Genomic DNA, 26,323 nt, shown 5'->3' with positions numbered 1-26,323 from the left:
GCCATTGTATGTTAATTTAACCGATACGCCAATGTATTATCATAGAGAGAAGAACCGATGTCATGATCTGTTAAACTGGCCATTGTATGTTAATTTAACAGATACGCCAATGTATTATCATAGGGAGAAGAACCGATGTCATGATCTATTAAACTGGCCATTGTATGTTAATTTAACAGATACACCATGTATTATCATAGAGAGAAGAACCGATGTCTTTATCTGTTAAATTAGCCATTGTATGTTAATTTAACAGATACGCCAATGTATTATCATAGAGAGAAGAACCGATGTCATGATCTGTTAAATTGGCCATTGTATGTTAATTTAACAGATACGCCAATGTATTATCATAGAGAGAACAACCGATGTCATGATCTGTTAAACTGGCCATTGTATGTTAATTTAACAGATACGCCAATGTATTATCATAGAGAGAAGAACCGATGTCATGATCTGTTAAACTGGCCATTGTATGTTAATTTAACAGACACGCCAATGTATTATCATAGAGAGAAGAACCGATGTCATGATCTGTTAAACTGGCCATTGTATGTTAATTTAACAGACACGCCAATGTATTATCATAGAGAGAAGAACCGATGTCATGATCTGTTAAATTGGCCATTGTATGTTAATTTAACAGACACGCCAATGTATTATCATAGAGAGAAGAACCGATGTCATGATCTGTTAAATTGGCCATTGTATGTTAATTTAACAGATACGCCAATGAACAGATACGCCAATGTATTATCATAGAGAGAAGAACCGATGTCATGATCTGTTAAATTGGCCATTGTATGTTAATTTAACAGATATGCCATGTATTATCATATGGAGAAGAACCGATGTCATGATCTGTTAAACTGGCCATTGTATGTTAATTTACCAGATACATTAATGTATTATCATAGGGAGAAGAACCAATGTCATGATCAGTTAAATTGGTCATTGTATGTTAATTTAACAGATACACCAATGTATTATCATAGGGAGAAGAGCCGATGTCATTGTCTGTTAAATTGGCCATTGTATGTTAATTTAACAGATACGCCAATGTATTATCATAGGGAGAAGAACCGATGTCATGATCTGTTAAATTGGCATTTGTATGTTAATGATAGGGTTAGGTTATACAACTCCTACCAGTGGCAGAAAATCTATTTAGAAGGGACCCTAATGAAATATCTACAGCCAAAAACATTCCATTAAAACATTTTTAAAACCCCAATATAATCACAAGAAGAAAAAGTGCCATGAATAATTAAAAACTCCACAGCAATATCCACAGCATTGCTGATTGCCGTGAGCAATTACAGGGATTGGTTATATACTCAAAACAAACATTTCATCTTATTTTCATGTTTATATCCAATTAAGATTCAAGTGCTCTGTCCTTGACATAACACACCTCAGCTATTTGGGTTGTCTGTCCAGGGCAGTGGGCAGGGCAGTCAGAGCTAAGACTGGGAAGAAACATGACCACTTGTTATTACACGTGTGCTTCTTATGGTAGTGTGCTTAGTATGGTTTTATTAACTCGGTTATGATAAACCGTGGGGGGGGGGGGGGGCGTAGCCCAGTGGTAAAGCGCTCGCTTGATGTGTGGTTGGTCTAGGATCGATTCCAATCAGTGGGCCCATTGGGCTATTTCTCGTTCCAGGCAGTGCTCCACATCTGGTGTAGCAAAGGCCGTGGTATGTACTATTCTGTCTGTGGGATAGTGCATATAAAAGAACCCTTGCTGCTAATCGAAAAGAGTAGCAATTGAAGTGGTGACAGCGGGTTTCTTCTCAATATCTGTGAGGTCCATAACCATATGTCCAGTGCCATATAACCGTAAATAAAATGTGTTGAGTGCGTCGTTAAATAAAACATTTCCTTCTTCTTCTTGAACCACATGGATAATGAAATGATTTAACCACCACATACCAATGAGGCCGGTGTTTGACAAACAAATCACACACATCAAATTTGACAAATTTATTTGCAATACAGATTCGATTTATAAAATACATAATTGAAATTATACAAAAATTAAACTAAAAAAAATGGGACAAAATCATTCTGGAATAATTAGTAGTAATTTATATATGTACTTCAAATTAATTGGGAATATATTATAATTATAAATGTATTTTACTTAAAATATATTTACAAGAATTCTTAGCGACAGAGAATGATTGTTTTAACTTTGGAAATTGTTATTTATTTGTCTTGCTAATTAAAACAAATCAAATTCAGTACTTAATCAATTCTCATTTAGATGGATGCATACACTAAAAGATATTGATAACTGAATTTTTTTTGTAAGAGATTTTACTCATAACTTTTATAATTATAAGTATCGTACATATTTTTCTAAAGCAACATCATAATACAGTTTGATTTCATTTGTAAACAAGAATAGAACTAAATGAAATAATAATATACAAAATGAAACATGTTATTCCAACATAATCAAAACATGATTGGTGTATGTTTCGCAATTAGTTAAATCTTGACATTCATGATTATTTACTAAATGTAAAACTATAATTACTTGCACATATTGGTCGTACCACTGGCAAGTGTTTGGGCTAACAAGGCTTTTACTTTTTACTCTTTATTGGAAACATTCAGCAGCATAGATGTAAGGTAAATAGAAAACAAACCCTCCAGAGATATCTACGAAAATTAACCAACCATACATAGAAAATATACTACCAGTTGTTAACAAATACTTAACCTGGCTTCCAGTTACACACTGCTTACTTTGGGAGCTTTTGTATTTATTTTTCTAGCAGTTTTTGTGTTAGCCTATTCATTCTACCATATGTATATCATTAAATATGTATGTAAATACAAATTATTTGCATTAATGTACATGTTAAAATAAAGACAACTTAATATTCAATCTACATTTATAGCTATTTACAAAGACCACAATGTAGTTATTAAAAGCAATGACCCATATAATGGGGAAAATAAATTATACACATGATTGTTTCTTTATAACAAATAAACTAAACTGTACTTTAAAATTAAGAATAAATATCTTAAATAGTATTTACAATGTAACTACAAGTAACATGATTATGTCTTTTCTCCACTTGTACATTTTACTATTCAGTAACAAGTGCCTTTCTTCAATAGCAAAACAAAGGCGTACAAAAATAAATTACTATGTGGATTCATTTCATGAAAACGTTAGGTCTGACAGTCAGAATTGGCTATGTTCAAAATCATTTTACGGAAAACCATTTTAACATTTAGATTATAAAATAAAAAAATCTGAAATGAAAGATTTTTTTATTCTCCCAACTTGTGTAGCTTTTTATCACTTGTTACAAAAAAACCCAAACCCCACCAAATCCCCACCAACCTCATTAAACAAGAACCAATATAAAAGACGAAGAAAGAAATCGGAAACAGTAGACCACTATCGTTTTCAAAAAAGGATGGACATAACCAGATCTGGTGCCTTGATTGGTATACCAGCTTGACCCAAACACCCTCTTTCCATTTCCTTAACTCCTGCCCCCCCCCCCCCCCCCCCCAAGAATGTCTTAACAGGTTTAGGATACAAGCTCACCCCACCCCCATCTGGTCCTCCTGCCTCAGTTTGTGTTTCTTGCCCTGGACTCTGGGAAAGTGGAAGCGAATCGCCGGAAGACTGTTACCTGGCTTATACACAGGGTGGACTGCACTTTGCATTTTCTGTACTGGTGCCAAACGTTTGTCCATAACGGAACTTTTGACCTGAAAAGTAATGTTTAGAAATCGTTTAAGAAAAAGGTAAATATTACAAGATCAACTATAATAAATGTCACCATTAATATTATTCATTGTTATAGGTGTCTTAGTGTTGACTGTCGAATTTGTATATTATTTAACCTTAGTTCTCAATAGATGTCTTTCATTTCATTTTAACTTATTTTCGTGCTTATATCCGAATACGGTTCAAGCACGCTGTCCTGGGCACACACCTCAACTATCTGGGCTGTCTATCCAGGAGAGTGAGTGAGTTGGTTAGTCGTTAGTGAGAGAGAAGAGGGTGTAGTGGTCTTACACCTACCCACCGAGTCGTTAAAACTCGCTCTGACGTCGAACACTGTACCTACCAGCCTTATATCCGATGGCTTAACCACGACACCAACGAGGTCGGTTACCTAACCAAAAATACCTGGACTACAGTTAAGTACTATTTTGATGGTTCAAATATTTTTAGAACGTAACTCCATCATTATGCAACCGATTTGCAGTTCATGTGATTGTAAGTTGCGTAACCGACACGCTAACAGAACAACTAATATTGTGTTCTGAGCCGATAATGTCATAAGTATATTTATAAAATAAATACAAATTATATATATATAATTGTCCAAGTGCAGGAATAGCAGTTACATGTTAAGAGTATACATATGTATGTATTAATTATTATTTTATAGGTCTAAATTGAATGGCAATGTGAGGGACAGTTTAGGTATTAAAACTATTAAAAACGATGACCGACCAATCGTTTCTACGTCACTTTTCAATAGTCACCCTTTATCTCAATACAGTTGGCCCATTTATCATTCAATCTACTGACGTCGGCAAAATAGACGTCTTCTGTCTGGCCCATCAACCACCATTCTATTGCAGCCTTGAGACTGTCATCATCTTAAAACCGAGAACCACAAAGGAAGGCTTTCAAAGTCTGGACCGGATAATAGTCACTCGGAGCCAGGTGTCGTTAAGTTACTTGAAGCCACATTTAAGGGTAGCAGCTTGATCAGCTCTGGACTTGTGCATTGGAGCATTGTCATGGAGCAACAGAACACCAGATGCCAACATCTCTCGTCTTGTTCCCCAGATTGCTTCTGTCAGTTTCGTCATCAAATTAACATAATAGGTACCAATCATACATTGTTTTGGAACCATAAGAACTCCTTTCGCATCCCAGAAAACAGTTGTCAAAACCTCGCCTTGACATCAGATGGTCTTCCAGACCATGTTCAGATCATATTTAAACCTCTCTCGTCCTCGCTTAAATTCAGCAGACCATTTCACAATTGTTGAATAATTGAGAGATACATCATTATATACACAAACTATACACTTAAGGAATTCAGTAGCATTTTGCCGTTAGTAATGAACTTTCTGAAGGATCTATGTTCCAGTTTGGTCAAAATTAAGGTTTCAGTGGATGTAAGTTACCATTGAGCAATATTTTGTGAATATACAAACAGTTGTGTAAAACAACAAGCTATGGTATCTCATTCTACAAACGTTCTGACCGTCTCTTGTACCACTTACTCGTACTGAGAATTTTGTCTAAAGAGACCTCGGAGCCTGATAAACAGGCCCGTGTGTAGAGGTGGGTTGGGCATCGGACACACACCAGCCCCCAACCCCCCCCGCGCGCTTTCTTAGTATTGTCTAGGTAACGCCGTGAAGTTTTTAAAGAGTGTAAAAAGAGACGCCCACCTGGGATGTGTCCTGTATAATCGGGTATCATTCCGACCCCCACAGTGTAGATCTGTTTCTTACTCGGGTCACGGGCTGACTTCAGCTCGCGTTTCACGAGAATCGGCTGATTTTTCAGTTGCCGGTGTTTGGACACTTCCTCCGTAAACGTGATGAGGGCCTTGTTGGTGATGATCGGAAAGCCTAACCCCATCAGTCCGCGCGATCTGGGGACGAAACCTTGGTAGCCTGAGAGCGGCATGAAAGAAATGGGATAAGTTTGTATAATGGCACTTTAATACTCGATTCTTTTTATTGTTTTTCAACAGATGCAACACGGCATAATATTCACACACGATATCAGTACACACAAAGATAATTCTATTATCAAAATTTCGTCGATTAAATATATCGAACATTAGTGAAAACACAAGTCAGATTTACAGTTGTATACTATAGTCCGTTCCATCATTCTATTAAAATGTTTTTTGTAAATAATTTCAGTTTGGTTTGACGTAAAAAGAAAAGTAAAAGTGTTGAAATAACAAAGAAATACAATTTGTGTGCACACTTTACAAATCAGTGGGCTCGAGGTTTGTTTGGGTTTTTGGGGTTGTTGTTTTTTTGTATTTTAAAAGTCCCATTTTTGTGAATGCATACCCCCCCCCCCCCTCCCCCATATATAATAGTCAACCACACGAAATTGTACATGATTAGAAAATGAAACTTTTTTCACATCGACACCTCAACACAATCGTATACCTATTTCTTTCTTTTTTTTATAATAACAGGATATAAAAACATTACATATAAATAATATTTCGTCGTAAATCAAATGTTTGACAATCCTTATTAGCGTTAGTCTACATTAACAATATGTAAAGAGTATGATTATTGTAAGTTTACCAAAAATAAGTCATGAAATGCACATAATGCGACTTAACAGTTTTATCTATCCTTAGTACGGGAATAAAATACTCAGTGATTCGAAACCGACCACATGAAACTAGAAAATCCGCATGAAACCGTAGTACCTTACGTACTAATTACGTGAACCGTCAACTAGTTCAAGTCTTGAAGACTTGTGTATCTCGCACCCGTTTCTTGCTGACATGTGAATAACAAATTAAAAAACTATCTTATTTGTATATCTAACTAGGTTTTTTTTTTTAATTATTTAAAAAAAAATGTGAACCATTATTACCTGACATGAATTTTTTATTGGGGTCTGTGTTTTCACTGCGTCATATACACGTAGGGAGACTGTACGGTTAAATGGTTTTAAATTGTTTGCAACGTGACAGGCAAGTACGGTAAGTGCTGGTCTCTCACTGCGCTCAATGACTGACACGCTCGAATCTGGGGCTGCAATGGCACAAAATGGCAAATTGTAGACAAAACGGCAAGTACGGTAATAAATTGTTGCTTAAATTGGGCTGCAACGATAAAATAGCAAGTAGTACGGTAATAAATGGTTGCTTAAATTGGGCTGCAACGATAAAATAGCAAGTAGTATGGTAATAAATGGTTGCTCAAATTGGGCTGCAACGATAAAATAGCAAGTAGTATGGTAATAAATGGTTGCTCAAATTGGGCTGCAACGATAAAATGGCCAGTATTACTGTAATAAATGATTGCTTAAATTGGGTAGCAACGATAAAATGACAAATAGTACAGTAATATTGGTAACAAATTGAGTGAGCGACAAAGGCAAACGACCTGAGCTTCCAGACGAAGCGAGATTTCTAAAGAGTTCGAGGACGCCGCATGCTTCCACGAAATGGTTTTGACATAAAGGTGCTTAGAGACGCGTTTTCAGTGTAATTTAGCCTAGTGTTGTTTGCTACTGTGCACTGGCAGATCCAGAGGAAGGGTGAGCGTATCCCCTCCCGCCTGTTTTAAGTGCCCTTTTTAATTTTAATATATTTACAAAAAATATCCGCAATAAATTGTCCTGAAAACGTGTTCTTCAGCATCTTTATTTTAACATTTTCCAGAAAACATACCCACAACCCCCCTCCCCCCCCACACACACACACACGCACCACCACCACCACCACCACCACCACCACTACCACCATCACACCATTCCACTCCCCGATCTCGTTCCCTTTTGGGAGTTCGACACATTTGCCTCTGATACACTCAAGTTGCCTCCCTTTGTTTAGAATGTTGTGACCTTTACAAAATCGTGTATCCGGCCCTGCTGTGATTGAAATCTCAAAGAGGGAGAGGGGAGGGGTAATTGAAGGCAAGATATCAAGTATTGTTGCTGGCCTGGTGCTTATGAAACTTCTAGAGTTCAGACTCAAGACTCGGAGGAGTCTGAGACTTCAACAGCATGGTAACGGCAAACAAATTGTATGCATGTGACGCTATTAAAGATTCCCCTACGCGTGCTGTAACCTCACCGTGGTGCAGGGGTGTAACATTCTCTTTGAGAATGGCCAATATAGCACAAAATTGAAGTTTTGAGTAAAAGTCAGTATCTATCTGTGATATTTGTGTTTTTGCACAGTCCCTCCATTTACCATAGTTTGACACCCAATAGCCGATGTATTTTTCGTGCTGGGGGGTCGTCAAACATTCATTCATTCATTCATTCATTCATTTCACAGTTCTTTACACTGTGTTTTTGTTTAAATCTTGAATTTTTATATTGATATGTTGATCATCACTTTATTTGTTTGCATTACCATAGTGACACCCAATAGCCGATTTATGTTTCGTGCTGGGGTGTCGTTAAACATTCATTCATTCATTCATTCTGTTAGAGATTGAGTCTGGACTCTAAAGCCTACCGCATACGATGAGCTAAGAGCTCAGCTAGTTTGCTTACGACGTCACTGACTCAATGTTCGTGTTTCCATTGGTCAGTTGGTAAATTCAGCTCATGAATCTGATGGCTCGCATAACCCGCACACGGTGAGATTTTTGTCACTTGTGGCCAAGAATATCAAACACGATAACGAGAAACGAAAAACTCGGCAAACTTGCCCGCACACGTGAACTATCAGCTTCAGCAAAAAATCTCAAGTATCGTTTTGCTCTGTTGATAGCTCTCTAGTACGGGTGGTTTAAAGGTTTTATAAGCGCGGGCCAGGATTCGTACCGGGCAGTCTTTGGAGATGATACGAGTCAGGCCGATCTGATTGGCGCTGGTTCGTAGATTTGCTAGTTTGGCGTCCTGGCTTTGATAGGCGTCTTCAAACTCGGACACGGATTCCCGGCAGATTTCCGTAAACCTGGTTCCAAAATAATTTAAACTTTTAGGAATATAACCTATTGAAAAAGAAAAAAGAAAAACAGTTGAAGGCATTTATATACATGTATATATGTACATTATATAAAACTAGGGGAGAGATCTCTGGTAGTATCCACCCGTCCATGAATAGGGGAAGGCCTAGTACGTTGGTATCCATGAATAGAAGAGGGCCTAGTACGTTGGTATCTACTCATACATAAATAGGAGAGGTCCTAGTACGTTGGTATCCACCCATCCATGAATATGAGAGGGCCTAGTACGTTGGTATCTACCCATCCATAAATGGAGAGGTCCTAGTACGTTGGTATCCACCCATCCATGAATAGGAGAGGGCCTAGTACGTTGGTATCCACCCACCAGCATCCATGAATAGGAGAGGGTCTAGTACGTTGGTATCCACCCATCCATGAATAGAAGAGGGCCTAGTACGTTGGCATTCACCCATCCATGAATAGGAGAGGGCCTAGTACGTTGGTATCCACCCACCGGCATCCATGAATAGGAGAGGGCTTAGTACGTTGGTATCCACCCATCCATGAATAGGAGAGGGCCTAGTACGTTGGTATCCACCCACCGGCATCCATGAATAGGAGAGGGTCTAGTACGTTGGTATCCACCCACCGGCATCCATGAATAGGAGAGGGTCTAGTACGTTGGTATCCACCCATCCATGAATAGAAGAGGGCCTAGTACGTTGGCATTCACCCATCCATGAATAGGAGAGGGCCTAGTACGTTGGTATCCACCCACCGGCATCCATGAATAGGAGAGGGTTTAGTACGTTGGTATCCACCCACCGGCATCCATGAATAGGAGAGGGCTTAGTACGCTGGTATCCACCCATCAATGAATAGGAGAGGGCGGTTGTAAGTTTGTATCCACCCATCCATGAATAGGAGAGGGCCTAGTACGTTAGTATCCACCCATCCATGAATAGGAGAGGGCCTAGTACGTTGGTATCCACCCACCGGCATCCATGAATAGGAGAGGGTCTAGTACGTTGGTATTCACCCATCCATGAATAGGAGAGGGTCTAGTACGCTGGTATCCACCCATCCATGAATAGGAGAGGGCTTAGTACGTTGGTATCCACCCATCAATGAATAAGAGAGGGCGGTTGTAAGTTGGTATCCACCCATCCATGAATAGGAGAGGGCCTAGTACGTTGGTATCCACCCATCCATGAATAGGAGAGGGCCTAGTACGATGATATTCACCCATCCATGAATATGAGAGGGCCTAGTACGTTGGTATTCACCCATCCATGAATAGGAAAGGGCCTAGAACGTTGGTATCCACCCATCCATAGATAGGAAAATGCCTAGTAAGTTGGCAAACTTGGCCCAATCGTTTTGTTGTTGATGCAGTAAAATGTTTTCAATCAATTTACGTCTAGATAATTGGGTCTTCTTCCCTCTTCGTTGTTTATAAGTAGCCCATTTGACGTTCAGTTGAGATTCACCCCTTACCTATGTGTATATGTAGAAATACTCACTATTTAACTTAAGGCATGTCATTATAAACAAATCGTTATCCTGCTACTAATAACAGCAACAACTACAACATTAGGAACGGGTGTAGAGTGTATCTTAAGTGTAAATATAGGGGCCTACGTATATGTAAAACAGAGGCCCTAGTTTCAGTCCGCGAAAATGGACACTAATTTTTTTGTTTTCCCCACAATCTTTTATATTTGCCTGTAACTCCATAACACGACTCATTGACAGTGCGGTTGCCTCCCCCCCCCCCCCCCCCCATAAAATCCTGGCTACATCCATGAGCGCATCTTCGCAAGGTCAAACATGTAACATCGTAACAACTGACATAATTTTCTAAACGGAATTTAGCAGTGTGTGTGTGTGTGTGTGCGAGGTGGGGGGGGGGGTGTCTCATTATGTATCTATTGTACGGAATGGTACCTTAGCTTGCGAAGATACCATGTGCGTTTGAAAATTACAATTTATTGGTACTTGTGACACAGTTTTACTGTTTTACATAATATCACAGATTGCCAAAACTAGGTACCCACCGGAATAACCAGGAATCATGTTGTCCATCAGTTTCTGGTCCCCCAGGCTGCGTTGACGCGTGCGCTGTGATTGCGTTCCCTCGTCCATGGTCGTCGCACACCGTTTGGGATCTATCTTAATATCAGCCAGTACACGACGGCCAGAACTTGCCACGTTGTGGTCAGTCAGCAGCCGTGACGTCGTGCGACCAAACGTCTCGCCTATTTGATATTGGAACTGCGGGCAGAAGCCACCATACCTTCGAAACAACAGCAGCAAGTTGTAAATATAATAATTATATATCTTTTGAACGATTATTTAAAATGACAGTACTGAGTTTTTTACCATTAAGATGTTTCCGACTAAATTTCCAAAAAATCAACCTGCCCCTTAAAAAATGGGAGCCTGTACGCCTATGACTAACAGGGATGTTTTAATAACTAAAATTGCATATTAAATACATTTTCCTGCATAAAATATCAGTGACTGTACATATTCAAACAATTTATGGTCGTCCCAGTGTTTGTAATAAATCAAAATTAATTTTATTCCCAAATTTGAAATAAATAAATAAATAATTCGTATACAAAATTATTATGAGACCAAATCCAGTTTGGGCTACTTATAAACATTAGGAAGGCAGGAAGGACATGTTTTATTTAACGACGCACTCAATGTTTTATTTAACGACGCACTCAATATTTTATTTACGGTTATATGGCGTCAGTCAATGGTTAAGGACCACACATATATTGAGAGAGGAAATCCGCTGTCGCCACTTCATGGGCTACTTTTTTCGATTAGCAGCAAGGGATCTTTTATATGCACCATCCCACAGACATGATAGTACATACTACGGCCTTTGTTACACCAATTGTGGAGGACTGACTGGAACGAGAAATAGCCCAATGGATCTACCGACGAGGATCGATCCTAGACCGACCGCGCATCAAGCGAACACTTTACCACTGGGCTACTCTTTCTGATTAGCAGCAAGGGATCTTTTATTTGCGCTTCCCACAGGCAAGATAGCACAAACCATGGCCTTTGTTGAACCAGTTATGGATCACTGGTCGGTGAAAGTGGTTTACACCTACCCATTGAGCCTTGCGGAGCACTCACTCAGGATTTGGAGTCGGTATCTGGATTACAAATCCCATGCCTCGACTGGGATCCGAACCCAGTACCTACCAGCCTGTAGACTAATGGCCTACCACGACGCCACCGAGGCCGGTCACACACTTTTCAGACGTACGTGCGTTTTTTAAAATTTGAAAAATTCATTTCATGGTATTACAAACACAAGGATGACCAGAAAAACTTCGGTTGTTCGAAACTGCATAATGTAAACAATACAATGTAAGTAAACTCTGTTTTCAATTATCAAGGGCGAGATGTAGCCCAGTGGTAAAGCGCTCGCTCGATGCGAGGTCAGTCTGGGATTGATCCCCGTCGGTGGGCCCATTGGGCTATTTCTCGTTCCAGCTAGTGCACCACGACTGGTACACCAAAGGCCGTGGTATGTACTACCCTGTCTGTAGGATGGTGCATATAAAAAAAATCCCTTGCTGCTAATCGAAAAAGAGTAGCCCATGAAGTGGCGACAGCGGGTTTCCTCTCTCAGTATCTGTGTGATCCTTAACCATATATCTGACGCCATATAACCGTAAATAAAATGTGTTGAGTACGTCGTTAAATAAAACATTTCCTTCTTCAATTATCTAAAATGACTATTAGTGAACAGTACGTGGTAGTGTTTGAAAACTAGGGTCTGTCACTTTAATAGAATTGCCTTTACTTTAATAGAATATTTTACACATTATATGGTGTCATGGACAAATTAAATATGTGCACTTCTTATGACATCTTTCCAACGTTGTATAGCAGAATTTAATTACAATAATTATCTTTACTCATTTTGTATATTATCTGGTAACGTGGGAATAATTAGATATTTTTTGTATTGTCGGCTTGCCCGCGTTATCCAGCAGGGGGTTAAATAAGTGATCAGAAGTTATGCGATAACATTGTTACCACCTAATCTCAATACAATAACAACTTACTAAACAGCGGTGGCAAACGTTCTGGAATAATCCAATCAGATTTGGTTTAACACCGGAGATCGTCTCTTGTATTTATGTGTAGGTACTAATATAATGTGTGAACATAATGGTACTGCGAACAGTCGAGACAGACAAATATAATCGACGCCAAAAGTTTTTGGGACGTTTCAAAATTGTAAATATTATTTTCATCACATAAACGAAAGTTCACTCTGGTAAATGGAATACCTCCCATGGCAATACACTGGTGAAACCCGTATGAATACTCAGTGCAAATTACTGAAAATCGTCAAAATGAACGAATGAATGTTTAACGACACCCCAGCACGAAAAAAACATCGGCTATTGGGTGTCAAACTATGGTAATGCAAACAAATAAAGTGATGATCAACATCAATATAAGAATTCAAGATTTAAATAAAAACAGTGTAAAGAACTGTGCAAAAATACAAATATCACAGATAGATACTGACTTTTACTAAAAATTTCAATTTGTGCTGTATTGGCCATTCTCAAAGAGAATGTTACACCCCTGCACCACGGTGAGGTTACAGCACGCAGATGCACGTGAGTCGCTAGTGTACTGGGCACGTTGTGTCAATACTTTTCTTAACGTGCACGGCAAGTTGCTTCCCTCTATGTAGCATATTTAAAATGGCGGGGAACTTTTGACGGTTGTCGTTGGAAGATTTATTTTGTTAATAATGACACAAGTACTTCAATCGGGATTTGGTGAGTACGGTAGATTATACATTTTTGGTTTGTGTGTCTGTTTCGGTTGAGAAACGTTTGAAACATGGTGCCACAAGTTTTGAATACCAGCTACATATAGGGTATGTAACAAGGTTCGGACGTAGAAGAACCACACATTCTACGTCCCTTCGGACTAGTGCGTCGTATGGAACCGATCACACGTTGTATGCAGTCGTTTTGGGTGGGGTTCAATATTGCAAAAGTGTCTGTCGCAGTTCTTGGAGCATTGTCGGAGACGTGGGACGAAATCCAACGAAGTTCACGAATGGTCCGAGCGGTTAAAGTTGCAGGTTGGGATCTATGGCGCAGATTGGTGGTTGGCCACTTCTGTTCGGGGTCGGTCCCTTACTGTGTTAGTTTGTCGATTACGTCACTTGAGGTTCTATGTTGTGCTCCTGGAGTAAATTTCACAAAACATCATACGTTTACGTTTGCGACTAACAGTTATCCCAGTGGGGTTCGTTTAGGCCTACATGTGTCTGGCATCTATTTCACGTAAAACATTATATCATTACGGAAGATGAGCATTGTAAAGTCAAAAGAAAATGAAATATGCGTACATCAGACTATATTAGTTGTACTGTTAGTAGTAAATCGAATTGTGGTTAAGTCGTAGATTTACGTTTATGTGCAAAACTAGGTTGACGATGTTTGTTGAAGTTGGCCCCTGTGCATGAGGAAACGCAAGCACAACTTCCTTTTGTGGAGTTCCTTCGCCTCTTCAAGAGGCCGAGCGCTCGCGAAAAAAAAATGACTGACACCATCGTCTTATATCAACCGCGATCGCTCGCCCTGCTGAACACACATCAGGGCCCCGTTTCACGAAGCAATCTTAGCGCTAAGATCACCATAAGTGCAAACGATCGCTTCGTGGAACGGGGCCTTGGATTCCAACAGCCCATTGACTCGACTTGACTTAGGGTTTTACGTCAACTCTCCCTTCCATAACAGAAAGAGTGGGTGGGTGGGACTGGCAGGTCGGTAACGGGCGGGGTGGAACAGCCCATTGGCGTGCCAATGGCCATCAAGGGATAAGCGTGGCATTGAATACAGTTATGTAATAGTGGGATATGTATATTTCTAACACCGATATGATTGGTAATACACAGAAACAAGACATGAAAATGGACGGATTTACACATGGCTGAAGTTTAAATTTCATGACTGTCTCAGCCAGTAATTCTGAATCAAAATTATTATTGGTAGTAAATATTAAGGCAAAGATGAATTTTACTTGTAGAATGCAGGAAAATGCAGGGGAAAACCCAACTAAGTAATATAATCAAACTAACACGAAACCAAACTTTCAATACTAAAAACGTCTCGGTCGTAACACATTTTTATTGACTTGAATTAATTAAAAACTAACGGGCGGGGTGGCGTGCCAATGACCACCAAGAGATAAGCGTGGCATTGGAGGGGAGGGGGATGACTGAGATCGAGGGCGCAAAGCAAAGTTTCTAGGCGGGTTGAGGGGTATTCTCTCTCGTAAAATTGTCAAAACTAGATGTCCTGAAATGCATTTTCCTGCATTCTACAAGTAAAATTCGTCTTTGCCTTAAGATTTATATGCACACACACACACACACACACACACACACACACACACACACACACACACACACACATTTGTATGTATATATATATATATATATATATATATATATATATATATTACAATTATAAACCAGTCGATGGCCATTACGCCAAGTAATATTAAAACTGTGTAGGCCTTTATATGAGTAATTATTCTCTTTACTACTTCGTTAAATAATACTAATTTTTAAAAGTTAAAACTTACCCGGGTGTGTGGTATGGATCTGGTGTCAATAAAACACTTTTGCATTTTCCACCAACGGGCATTTTTAACCTATTTGTTGTTGTTTTTCAGTATTAAACTGGTGATCCTGGAATATTTATGTACACGGCAAGGCTACACTTTCCCTGTCCCTACACTGTGGCGTTGTCAAGGTAGAATCCCATTACGTCACGTAGTTGCTGTCAAAACGAGTGCTTACAGGAGAGTTTGTCACGCGTTTCACGTTGGATTATTACATCGCGGGCCAGTGAGAAATGTTTTGTCAGAACAATAATATGACAGTACAATAACTGTGGTTTGCTAAAAACACTATTTTACAGGCCTCGATGGTGTCGTGGATAAGGCTGGTAGGTAGGCCCTACTGGGTTCGCAGCCCTGTACCGGCTCCAACCCAGAGCAAGTTTTACCGACTGAATGGGTAGGTGTACGTCCACACTACACCGACTACTCTCTAACCAAACCAGTAACAACTAACTATTAACCCTCTTTCCTGGACAGACATCCCAAATAGCCGAGGTGTGTGCCCAGGACAGCGTGCTTGAATATTAATTGGATATAAGCACAAAAATAAGTATAAATGAAATGAGCACTGAGATTGTCCGCCACTAGAGCACAGTGATTGTTTATCTTATCATCGGCCATTGGACGTCAAACATATGGTCATTCTGACATTGTTTTTTTGAGAGGAAAAAAGAAAGAAAGAAGTATTTTATTTAACGACGCATCAACACATTTTATTTACGGTTATATGGCGTCAGACATATGGTTAAGGACCACACAGATTTTGAGAGGAAACCTGCTGTCGCCACTACATGGGCTACTCTTCCGATTGGCAGCAAGGGATCTTTTATTTGCGCTTCCCACAGGCAGGATAGCACAAACCATAGCCTTTGTTGAACCAGTTATGGATCACTGGTCGGTGCAAGTGGTTTACACCTACCCAATGAGCCTTGCGGAGCACTCACTCAGGGTTTGGAGTTAATATTTGGATTAAAAATCCCATGCCTCGATTGGGATCCGAACCCAGTACCTACCAGCTTGTAGACCGATGGCGTAACCATGACGCCACCGAGGCCGGTACATTGCTAATGTAATAGTAATCAGCGATTACTTTCATGATTACTCATAACTTGCCAATTTGCCGAAGAGTCATAAAAACGGTTTCGCGCGCCAAATGGTTAAATACGCATTCTGTGTTGAGTGTCTGTAGACATTGGAACAATCGTGGGGAAAAAAAACCGGGTGTACAAAAATTAATAGTCTAATGTGTAGAATTTAGAAACACTGTAAAGTGCAACCCCCCTCCTCTCTGTCTCTGTCTCTCTGTCTCTCTCTGTCTGTCTGTCTGTCTGTGTGTGTGTGTGTGTCTCTCTCTCTCTCTCTCTCTCTCTCTCTCTCTCTCTCTCTCTCTCTCTCTCTCTCTCTCTCTCGCTCTCAAAATACTCAACACCCCCACCCCAACCTCTAGAAAAGAAAGAAGTTAAAAACACCCAACAAAAACACCCCAAACAAAACCGAACATATATGATGAACATCATTTTCATTATTTACATTTGTAAATATTTATTTAAGTATTTATTTATTTATCATAGAAATAATACAAACATTGCAATAGTTGTAAACAAAAATACAAAAACAACTTATCGTGAAACAACACGTATACATAAATTAAAAAACCCAGGCTTGAAGTTAAACTACTTGTAGCCTAAGTATTCCGAGCGATAGTGTCATTTACGCAAGTAGTTCTTACCTATAAAATATTACGTTGTTTGGCATTTGTCGCCTTTGTAGGTGAGCCGAGTAGCATGTCAAAGACCGTGCTACCCTGGCTGTTCATAAATTTGTACATGTATACATTGCATCTTGCTACTATTTTTAATTTGAAACCTTCTTTTTAAAATTGTAGCATATCGTAAAACCAATAAATGTTTTAAAGACATTTTTAATAATAATTTCACTTTTATAATGACAGAGTCGTCCTGATAATACTAGTACTATTTCTTAAATAGTTCCACTCCTCAATAACAAAATATTCAAATTCCTGAGAGTCTGAGAACTAAGCCACCATATCCATAAAGATAAAAGCAGTAAAAAATATATAAATAAATAAAAATAAAACAAGAGTACCGGTGAGGTACATGATACGCCCGTCCGGAGTTTGGTGGAAAACCATATGATGTTCAGAATATAGACAAATTATTTGATTTATTTGTATGACAGTGGCCTAGTGATTGTATGTGACACACCACCATCCCAAGTTGTTCCTACATATGAAATTTGATGGTCCTGTATGCAAGATTTACTGTTATGTGCAGAAGACAGTGAAAAGAAGGTCACAGTGACCTGGTAATAGTATGCGACACACTCTCCCCTCCACCCCCCCCCCCCCCCACCCCACCCCATCCCAAGTTGTTCCTACGTGTGAGGTTTGATGGTCCTGTGTGCATCTGTATGCAAGATATGGTCCGGACAAGGATTTACTGTTATGTGCAGTAGACCATGAAAAGTAGGTCACAGTGACCTAGTAATAGTACGCGACACACCGCCATCTCAGGTTGTTTCTACATGTGAGATTTGATGGTCCTGTATGCATCTGTATGCAAGATATGGTCCGGACAAGGATTTATTGTTATGTGCAGTAGACAGTGAAAAGTAGGTCACAGTGACCTAGTAATAGTACGCGACACGCCGCCATTCTGAGTTGTCCCTACATGTGAGGTTTGATTGTCCTGTAGGCATCTGTATGTAATATATGGTCCGGACAAAAAAAGTTAACGGACGGACGGACGGACGGACAATGCCATACCATAATACGACCCATCATAGATGGGCGTATAAAAAGGAATGAGTGATCCATAATTTCAGTCCTTGCATTCATCCCAAACGTTTTGATAGTAAGTAAATCTGGAGTGACAACATGCAAACAAACGTGAGCAACTTTACACTTGATTCATCGTGTTGTAGTGTGCTCAGGAGAGCGAACGTTCGCGATCCATCCAGTATTCATTATATGTTGAATGAAACTTGTGTTCGCAAGCATTCTGGTATCTAAACACACTAGCCCTGTAATGTCAGAGTTAAAAAAGAAGAAGAACGAACGACCGTTCTGATGTCTTTTTTTTTTTTTGTCTTTTTTCTTTCCCAACCCCTGCCCCACCCCCAACTCAAAACCTACAGCTGGTAACGCGGTTACCAGGTTTTGAATCCTGCTGCTCTTTTTTAAACATGATATCTTTCTCCTTGTCGAGCTGCCGAAACCGTTGCAAGTACGTCTGCTGCAACCTGATGTCCTGGGCCCGAATCCTGCTGGCGAGCGTCGGCTTGGTGAGTCTGGCGACGATGGTGCCGAGTTCGGCGGAGCGCGCCACCCGCCACGTGCCCGGGTAGTGTTTGGGCAGCTCAGGGTAGGCGTGGCGCATGTACGGCCTGTGTTTGAACTGCTCCATGTTCTCCAGGTGTTCTTCGTCGTAGAGGCTGCGCTCGCGGCTCCACCGCTTCGACCGGATCGAGCTGGCCGTCGTCGGCCGGTCCACGCAGCTGAACAGCATCGCGTTTTGCATGTCGTAGCAGCGGCTCGCAGGTGCAGCGCTTCCTGAAACATCATTGTAATAGTAGTGACTATTAAGTTGATGATGGTGGTGGTGGTGGCGGCAATGGTTGTGGTGGTGGTGATGATGATGATGATGGTGGTGGTGGTGATTATGATGGTGGTGGTGTTGATGGTGGTTGTGGTTGTGATGATGGAGGTGGCGGCGGCGGTGGTGGTGGTGGTGGTGGTTGTGGTTGTGGTTGTGATAATGGTGGAGGTGGTGGCGGCGGCGATGGTGGTGGTGATGATTGTGGTTGTGATGATGGTGGTGGAGGTGATGGAGGCGGCGGTGGTGGTGGTGGTGGTGGTGGAGGTGATGATGATAGTGATCGTGGTGCTGATAGTTATGGAGATGATGATGGTGGGGTGATAATGATAATGATGATAGTTATGGTAGTGACGATGATGATGGTGGTGGTGATAACGGTTTTGGTGGTGATGGAGGTCATTATGACGGTGGTGGTGGTGGTGATGAAGGTGATGATAGTGGTGGTGATGGAGGTGATGATGATGGTGAAGGTGTTGATGATGATAATGATGGTGGTGGTGATGGTAAAGGTGTTGATGATGATAATGATGATGGTGGTGGTGGTGATGATGATGGTGGTGATAGTGATGGATGTGATGATGATGATGGTTGTGATGATGATGATGGTGGTGGTGGTGATGATGATGATGATGATGATGATGATGATGATGATGATGATAGTACTGGAGGTGATGTGTGAGCAGTTATTATGTGTGTGTGAGCATGTGTGTGTGCATATATGTGTACGTATACATGTGTGTATGTATGTGTGCGTGTGTGTGTTAGGGTCTCCACGAGTACGTTGTACTCGAGTACGTGTGTGCATGTATGTGTGTGTACCGGTCTCTCCTCTCTCTGTGTTTGTGTGTGTGTGTGTGTGTGTGTGTGTGTGTGTGTGTGTGTGTGTGTGTTAGGGTCTCCACAAGTACTCGAGTACGTGTGTGTGTGCATGTGTGTAGTACGCGCTTGTGTATCTGCGTAGTGTATGTATGTAGTGTGTGTGTGTGTGTGTGTGTGTGTGTGTGTGTGCCGGTCTCTCTCTGTGTGTGTGTGTGTGTGTGTGTGTGTGTGTGTGCCGGTCTCTGTGTGTGTGTGTGTGTGTGTGTGTGTGTGTGTGTGTTAGGGTCTCCACAAGTACTCGAGTACGTGTGTATACATGTGTGTATCTGCGTAGTATATGTATGTAGTGTGTGTATGTGTGTGTGTGTGTGCGTGTGTGTGTCTGTGTGTGTGAAAGAGAGACAGACACAGAGACAGACAGACGCACAGAGAGACACAGAGACAGACAGACGCATAGAGAGACACAGAGACAGACAGACACACAGACGCACAGAGAGACACAGAGAAAGACATACACACAGAGAGACACAGACACAGAGAGCATACGCTAACGACCGGCAGGACTGATTGTTATTTGCGGGGTTGTGGGTGAGGAGAAACATTAACACCAACATACTCGTATCGTTGGAGTTCGCCTTGGACACAACGGGCGCCTGCAGATCAGATGTTCTACTCTCAGTTGGCAAATCGGTCGCTTCTGAAATACAGAACATGTCTCGAGTACCAGTGTCTGTCAGTATACTTATACTCAACAACATTAATTAAAGGCCAGCAGACTTTCTAGTCACGCTTTGCCAGTGTTACATTATGTTAGCACGTTTTGATCACAGGTGATTTTCTAAACGCAAGTAAATTTCGACCAGTGGCATGAACGTGATGGTTGTTGTTTTTGGTGGTGGTGGTAGTGGTTGTGTTTTTAATTTGTTGAGAATACTATTTATAAGAAATTATAGCCTTAGTTTTGTCACTTTGAGCTACTGCATCACATCAATTATAAGCACACCGGAAGTTATAAGTAATGTGTAATGCTAGACGGTTCCGTTGTAATTTCCCCAACTCCCGACTTACGACGGGTGCGCTCAGATTCAGAACTAAAGCTGTATACTAAAGATGTCTGCTAACCTGACGCGTGCGATGCGAACGACCCGAGCAACGCGATAATATTTATATCCTAACCTGTCACCTTGTCGTGTCGGGTGTGTGTGTGTGTGTGTGTGTGTGTGTGTGTGTGTGTGTGTGTGTGTGTGTGTGTGTGTGTCTGTCTGTCTGTGAGTGGGGTGTTTTTTTTTTTTTTTTTTTTTTTGGGTTTTTTTTTGGGGGGGGGGGGTTACTGCCAGTTTTCTTTATCTTTATAAAGATTAGGAAATTATATCGAACATTTTCGTCCTCAAGTATGCGTGTGCGCGCGTGCGTGTGTGTGTGTATCTTTCTTTTCTTTGATTGTTTGTTTCCCGGTTTCTCAAGTACTGAGCACAGTAAAGGAACATCACCGAAAACTGTCCATTAAAGTAACAGACCCTAGTTTTTAAACACTACGATTTATTTTCACCATTATCGCCATTTTTTGTCATTTAAATTAGAATTACTTACATTTTATTATTTAGAATATTAATTTTAGTATACCTACAGTAGTTGTGGTCATCCAGTCCTGGCCCCGTGCTTATAAACCTTAAAGTCTAGACTTTAATAAAGTCCAGACTTTAACGTCATGGCAACGTCATTCAAATAGCATTACGTTAAAGTCTGGACTTTATTAAAGCACGGGCCCAGGTGCTTATAAAACTTTTAGAGTCTCGAGTCTAGACTCTAATAAAGTCTGAGACACTAATGTCATGACAACGCCATACAAATTGTATGCGTGTGACGTCATGTGAGATTGAGTCTTATAAGTTTTGCAATACCCCAAACAGGCCCGTAGCCAGGATTTTTTTTCGGGGGGGGGGGGGGGGGGGGGGGGGGTCGTTTAGGCTTACACCAGGGCGCGAAGCGCCCGAGTTGCTTAAAGGGGACCGACCCCCCCCCCCCCCCAATGGCTACGGGCCTGCCAATCCATAATTCTAAAAAACACAAAAAAACCCCACATACGTCTGAGAAATAATGGTCATCGAGATAAGCTCTAGTTATTTTTAGACAGTATTTCCTTCTCTCTGTTAGAACCTTATCCAAATGTTTGTTGTAGTTTGCTGATTAGCTAAACTTGGTGTTCATTTCCACGGTCTGAAAGTAGGGTCTGCGCCTTTAACATCATTTGACTACTAATTAAAGCAAACGTAAACTCAGCAAACTCAACAGCAACCTACTGTTTCTGAGATCGACTGTCTGTCTGACCAAGGACATTCCGACGCAGTCTTCCTTGAAGGGAACTTCCTTCACATTCAGTTGGGCTGCCCACACAGACGCCGGCTCTAAAACAGAGTATACGTCACGGATACTAGCATCTACTCAACCGGTACACACACACTATATATTTTATCCAAAGCAAAATCATACTCTCCAGCGAGCAAAAGATGTAACCTCTGCCTGAAGGAAAAACTGTTCATAATGTATAAACCTGAAACCAGCACACTAAACTCCAAGAATGAACTCGTATCAGCATGTCGACACAGACGCAAATACCTTCTGTGCGCATACCACACATCACCTATTATAGACCTGCATAGTGACGTAACCTCGACGTCACAGAGTCCATTACGTCATCAGCTTTCCGTTGACGGTGTAATTAAATCTACATCTGATGAGTGAGAGCAATAATTCAACTCTCTCACGAAACAAGCCTGTCATGTAGAGAAAAACATACACTTTTTAACGATATATATATATATATATATATATATATATATATATATATATATATATATATATTATATATATATATATACGTCACGGATACTAGCATCTAGGCCTATTCTACCAGTACACACTATATATATATATATACACACGTCACGGATACTAGCATCTACTCCACCAATATACGCACACACACACTATATATATATATATATATATATATATATATACGTCACAGATACTACCATTTACTCCACCAGTACACACGAACCATATATATTTATTATTCATATGGTTCAACATAACCGAGTTAATAATAATCATACGAAGCGCACGTGTAATAACAATTGTAAACTGATGGCGAGTATGTTCTGTATTGTGATTGGTTAATTACATTCTTTTTCCGGGATTAAATAGACAATAACACCCGGGAAGCTAATGACGTCATTAGAAAGTGACGTCATTAGCAAATGGAACAGGCCAAGTTGATGATTCAAGGGTCTACAGTTAGAATGTAGACAGGTATATTTTTCAAGAAATACCGAATATACAGTTAGTTCCGTTGAAAAACGATCCAATTTACAATGGACATAACCATATTGAGTTTTGCGATTTGCGTGTGTTATTGTCTATTTGATGCAGTCAAAATATGTTTCATTTTTCACCTCAGGCTAACCCCTTCGGTCAAAAATGACATTTACGGGATCAAATTGACAATAACACCCGCAAATCTAAAAACTCCATATGGTTATCTCCTAAGTGTAATGATGTAAGTTTGGGAAGTGACGTCATAACATGACGTTTCTTCTCTAGTTCGAGCTCAGACTGTGCATTTGAAATATGACGTCATTTCGTCGTCTCCTTCTAGTTGTGGCTGAAAGATTTTGCGTTAGGTCTCACTACACAGATGTCATCTACCATTGAAACCCATGTTAAACTGCCCAACTTCAATCGAAGATTTCCCATAGAATGGGTTCTCGTTGGCACTAACAACATACACCATTGCAAACATACATTATATAAGCATTTATTTTCACTCCAAAATTGAGAACATTTCCGTCTCATTTTTTTGCTATATGACCGCACCTGGCTGTAGTACCGGTCCGAACAGGTGGTTCATTAACCGATTCACTCCGGCTGTCAATTGCGCTATATACCCATGTCCCAAAAGGTCGATGCACAAAAATATTACAAAATAACATGGGCAAAATACAGCCAGAAGGCTTACCATTAAACTTACATGTTGTTTTAATTCTTCACCGTTTCCTAGAAGTGAATATGTGAACCATAACATGTGTCCCAATTAGAAACTATAGTAGACCGTGATCAATGAACTGTCACCCGGAAGTGATCTGTGTAGTGATACCTTAATAACTATTTATGTAAGAGTCAACCTCGACATACATACAATATATAGATATTCATACATCATTGTAAACTGACTGGAGTGTATTCTGTTTTGTGATTGGTTAATTACATTCTTTTTCCGGGATCAAATGAAAATAACACCCGGAAAGCTAATGACGTCATTAGAAAGTGACATCATTAGCAATTGGAACAGACGAAGTTGACGATTCAAGCAAGGGTCTACAGTTAGATTGTAGCCAGGTATTTTATTCAAGAAATGCCAAATATACAGTTAGTTCTGTAGAAAAACGATTCAGTTTACAATGGACATAACCATATGGAGTTTTTAGATTAGATTTGTGGGTGTTATTCTCTATTTGATACCGCAAATGTCATTTTTGCGGGATCAAATAGACAATAACACCCGCAAATCTAAAAACCCATATGGTCATCTCCTAAATACATACTAGCCAGTGCCAGGTCTGTCCAATGTGTCATGCACGTAAACGGGATCGACCGTGTGGATTGTAGGCCACATGCATGTGGTTGAGTCAAACAGCATCCTTTTTTATGGATGTCTGGATAGCTCAGAACGCATCGTGGTTAGTCAGAAATTTGCGGGCGATTCGGTGCCATAGGTTCGAGTCCCAGCAACAGCATGGGACAATTTCTGAGGCCAGAAAGGATTTAATTATCCCCTGCGCCAGTGTGTTAATATCTATGAATGTACCAGTCAACCTCGACATATATACAATATATAGATATTCATACATCAATACATACTAGCCAGTGCCAGGTCTGCCCACTGTGTTATGCATGTAAGCGGGATCGACCAGATGGATTGTAGGCCACATGCATGTGGTTGAGTTAAACAGCATCCTTTTTGCATCCTTTTTATGGATGTCTGGATAGCTCAGAACGCATCGTGGTTAGTCAGCAATTTGCGGGTGATTCGATGTCATAGGTTTGAGTCCCAGCAACTGCATGGGACAATTTGTGAGGCCAGAAAGGATTTAATTATCCCCTGTGCCAATGCGTTAATATCTATGTATGTAACAGTCAACCTCGACATACATACAATATATAGGCATTCATACATCAATACACACACACACACACACACACACACACACACACACACACACACACACGCACACACGCACACCTAGCTAGCTCAGAACGTATTGTGGCAAGTCTGCAAGTTGGTGACGATTCGAAGCCACAGGTTCGAGTCCCAGCAACGGCATGGGACAATTTGTGAGGCCAGAGAGGATTTAATTATCCCCTGTGCCAGTGCGTTAATATCTATGTATGTAATAGTCAACCTCGACATACATACAACATGTAGATATTCATACATCAATACATAAAAGCATAAACACACACACACACCACCACCACCACCACCGCTACTACTACCTATACTATCTGTAGGTAGGTGGTGTGGGAGGTGACAAATGTACTATTTGTAGGTAGGTGGTGGGGGAGGTGACAAACGTACTATCTGTAGGTAGGTGGTGGAGGAGGTGACAAACGTACTATCTGTAGGTAGGTGGTGGGGGAGGTCAAAAACGTACTATCTGTAGGTAGGTGGTGGGGGAGGTCACAAACGTACTATCTGTAGGTAGGTGGTGGAGGAGGTGACAAACGTACTATCTGTAGGTAGGTGGTGGGGGAGGTCACAAACGTACTATCTGTAGGTAGGTGGTGGAGGAGGTGACAAACGTACTATCTGTAGGTAGGTGGTGGAGGAGGTGACAAACGTACTATCTGTAGGTAGGTGGTGGGGGAGGTCACAAACGTACTATCTGTAGGTAGGTGGTGGAGGAGGTGACAAACGTACTATCTGTAGGTAGGTGGTGGAGGAGGTGACAAACGTACTATCTGTAGGTAGGTGGTGGAGGAGGTGACAAACGTACTATCTGTAGGTAGGTGGTGGAGGAGGTGACAAACGTACTATCTGTAGGTAGGTGGTGGGGGAGGTCACAAACGTACTATCTGTAGGTAGGTGGTGGAGGAGGTGACAAACGTACTATCTGTAGGTAGGTGGTGGAGGAGGTGACAAACGTACTATCTGTAGGCAGGTGGTGGGGGAGGTGACAAACGTACTATCTGTAGGTAGGTGGTGGGGGAGGTGACAAACGTACTATCTGTAGGTAGGTGGTGGAGGAGGTCACAAACGTACTATCTGTAGGTAGGTGGTGGAGGAGGTCACAAACGTACTATCTGTAGGTAGGTGGTGGAGGAGGTGACAAACGTACTATCTGTAGGTAGGTGGTGGGGGAGGTGACAAACGTACTATCTGTAGGTAGGTGGTGGGGGAGGTGAGTAACGTACTATCTGTAGGTAGGTGGTGGGGGAGGTAACAAACGTACTATCTGTAGGTA

General features: G+C 40.8%; 2 protein-coding genes across 2 annotated transcripts in view; both read right to left on the bottom strand.

Moving 5' to 3' along the window:
• Positions 1–1,836: 1,836 nt before the first annotated feature.
• On the bottom strand, positions 1,837–15,480 carry LOC121382918 (protein FAM166B-like). Its single transcript, XM_041512599.1, has 7 exons — positions 15,325–15,480; positions 10,728–10,966; positions 8,546–8,715; positions 6,703–6,796; positions 6,638–6,670; positions 5,455–5,682; positions 1,837–3,744 (listed from the first exon to the last, which is right to left on the bottom strand). The coding sequence occupies exons 1-7, from the start codon at positions 15,384–15,386 to the stop codon at positions 3,671–3,673; spliced, it is 900 nt and encodes a 299-aa protein (XP_041368533.1). The 5' UTR covers positions 15,387–15,480; the 3' UTR covers positions 1,837–3,670.
• Positions 15,481–18,470: 2,990 nt separating this feature from the next.
• LOC121384707 overlaps positions 18,471–26,323 on the bottom strand; it is a 13,329-nt gene continuing 5,476 nt past the window's right edge. The window contains exons 3-5 of the mRNA XM_041515207.1: positions 22,100–22,204; positions 20,416–20,496; positions 18,471–18,934 (exon numbers count right to left, since the gene is read on the bottom strand). Coding sequence (XP_041371141.1) covers positions 18,507–18,934; positions 20,416–20,496; positions 22,100–22,204 — 614 coding nt within the window. The 3' untranslated portion in view covers positions 18,471–18,506. The remainder of the gene's footprint in view (positions 18,935–20,415; positions 20,497–22,099; positions 22,205–26,323) is intronic.

Source organism: Gigantopelta aegis, chromosome 10 (genome assembly GCF_016097555.1).
Source record: "Gigantopelta aegis isolate Gae_Host chromosome 10, Gae_host_genome, whole genome shotgun sequence".
NCBI lineage: Eukaryota > Metazoa > Mollusca > Gastropoda > Neomphalida > Peltospiridae > Gigantopelta > Gigantopelta aegis.
Note: the sequence above shows the minus strand (reverse complement) of the source record. Positions and strands in the feature narration are given on the sequence as shown.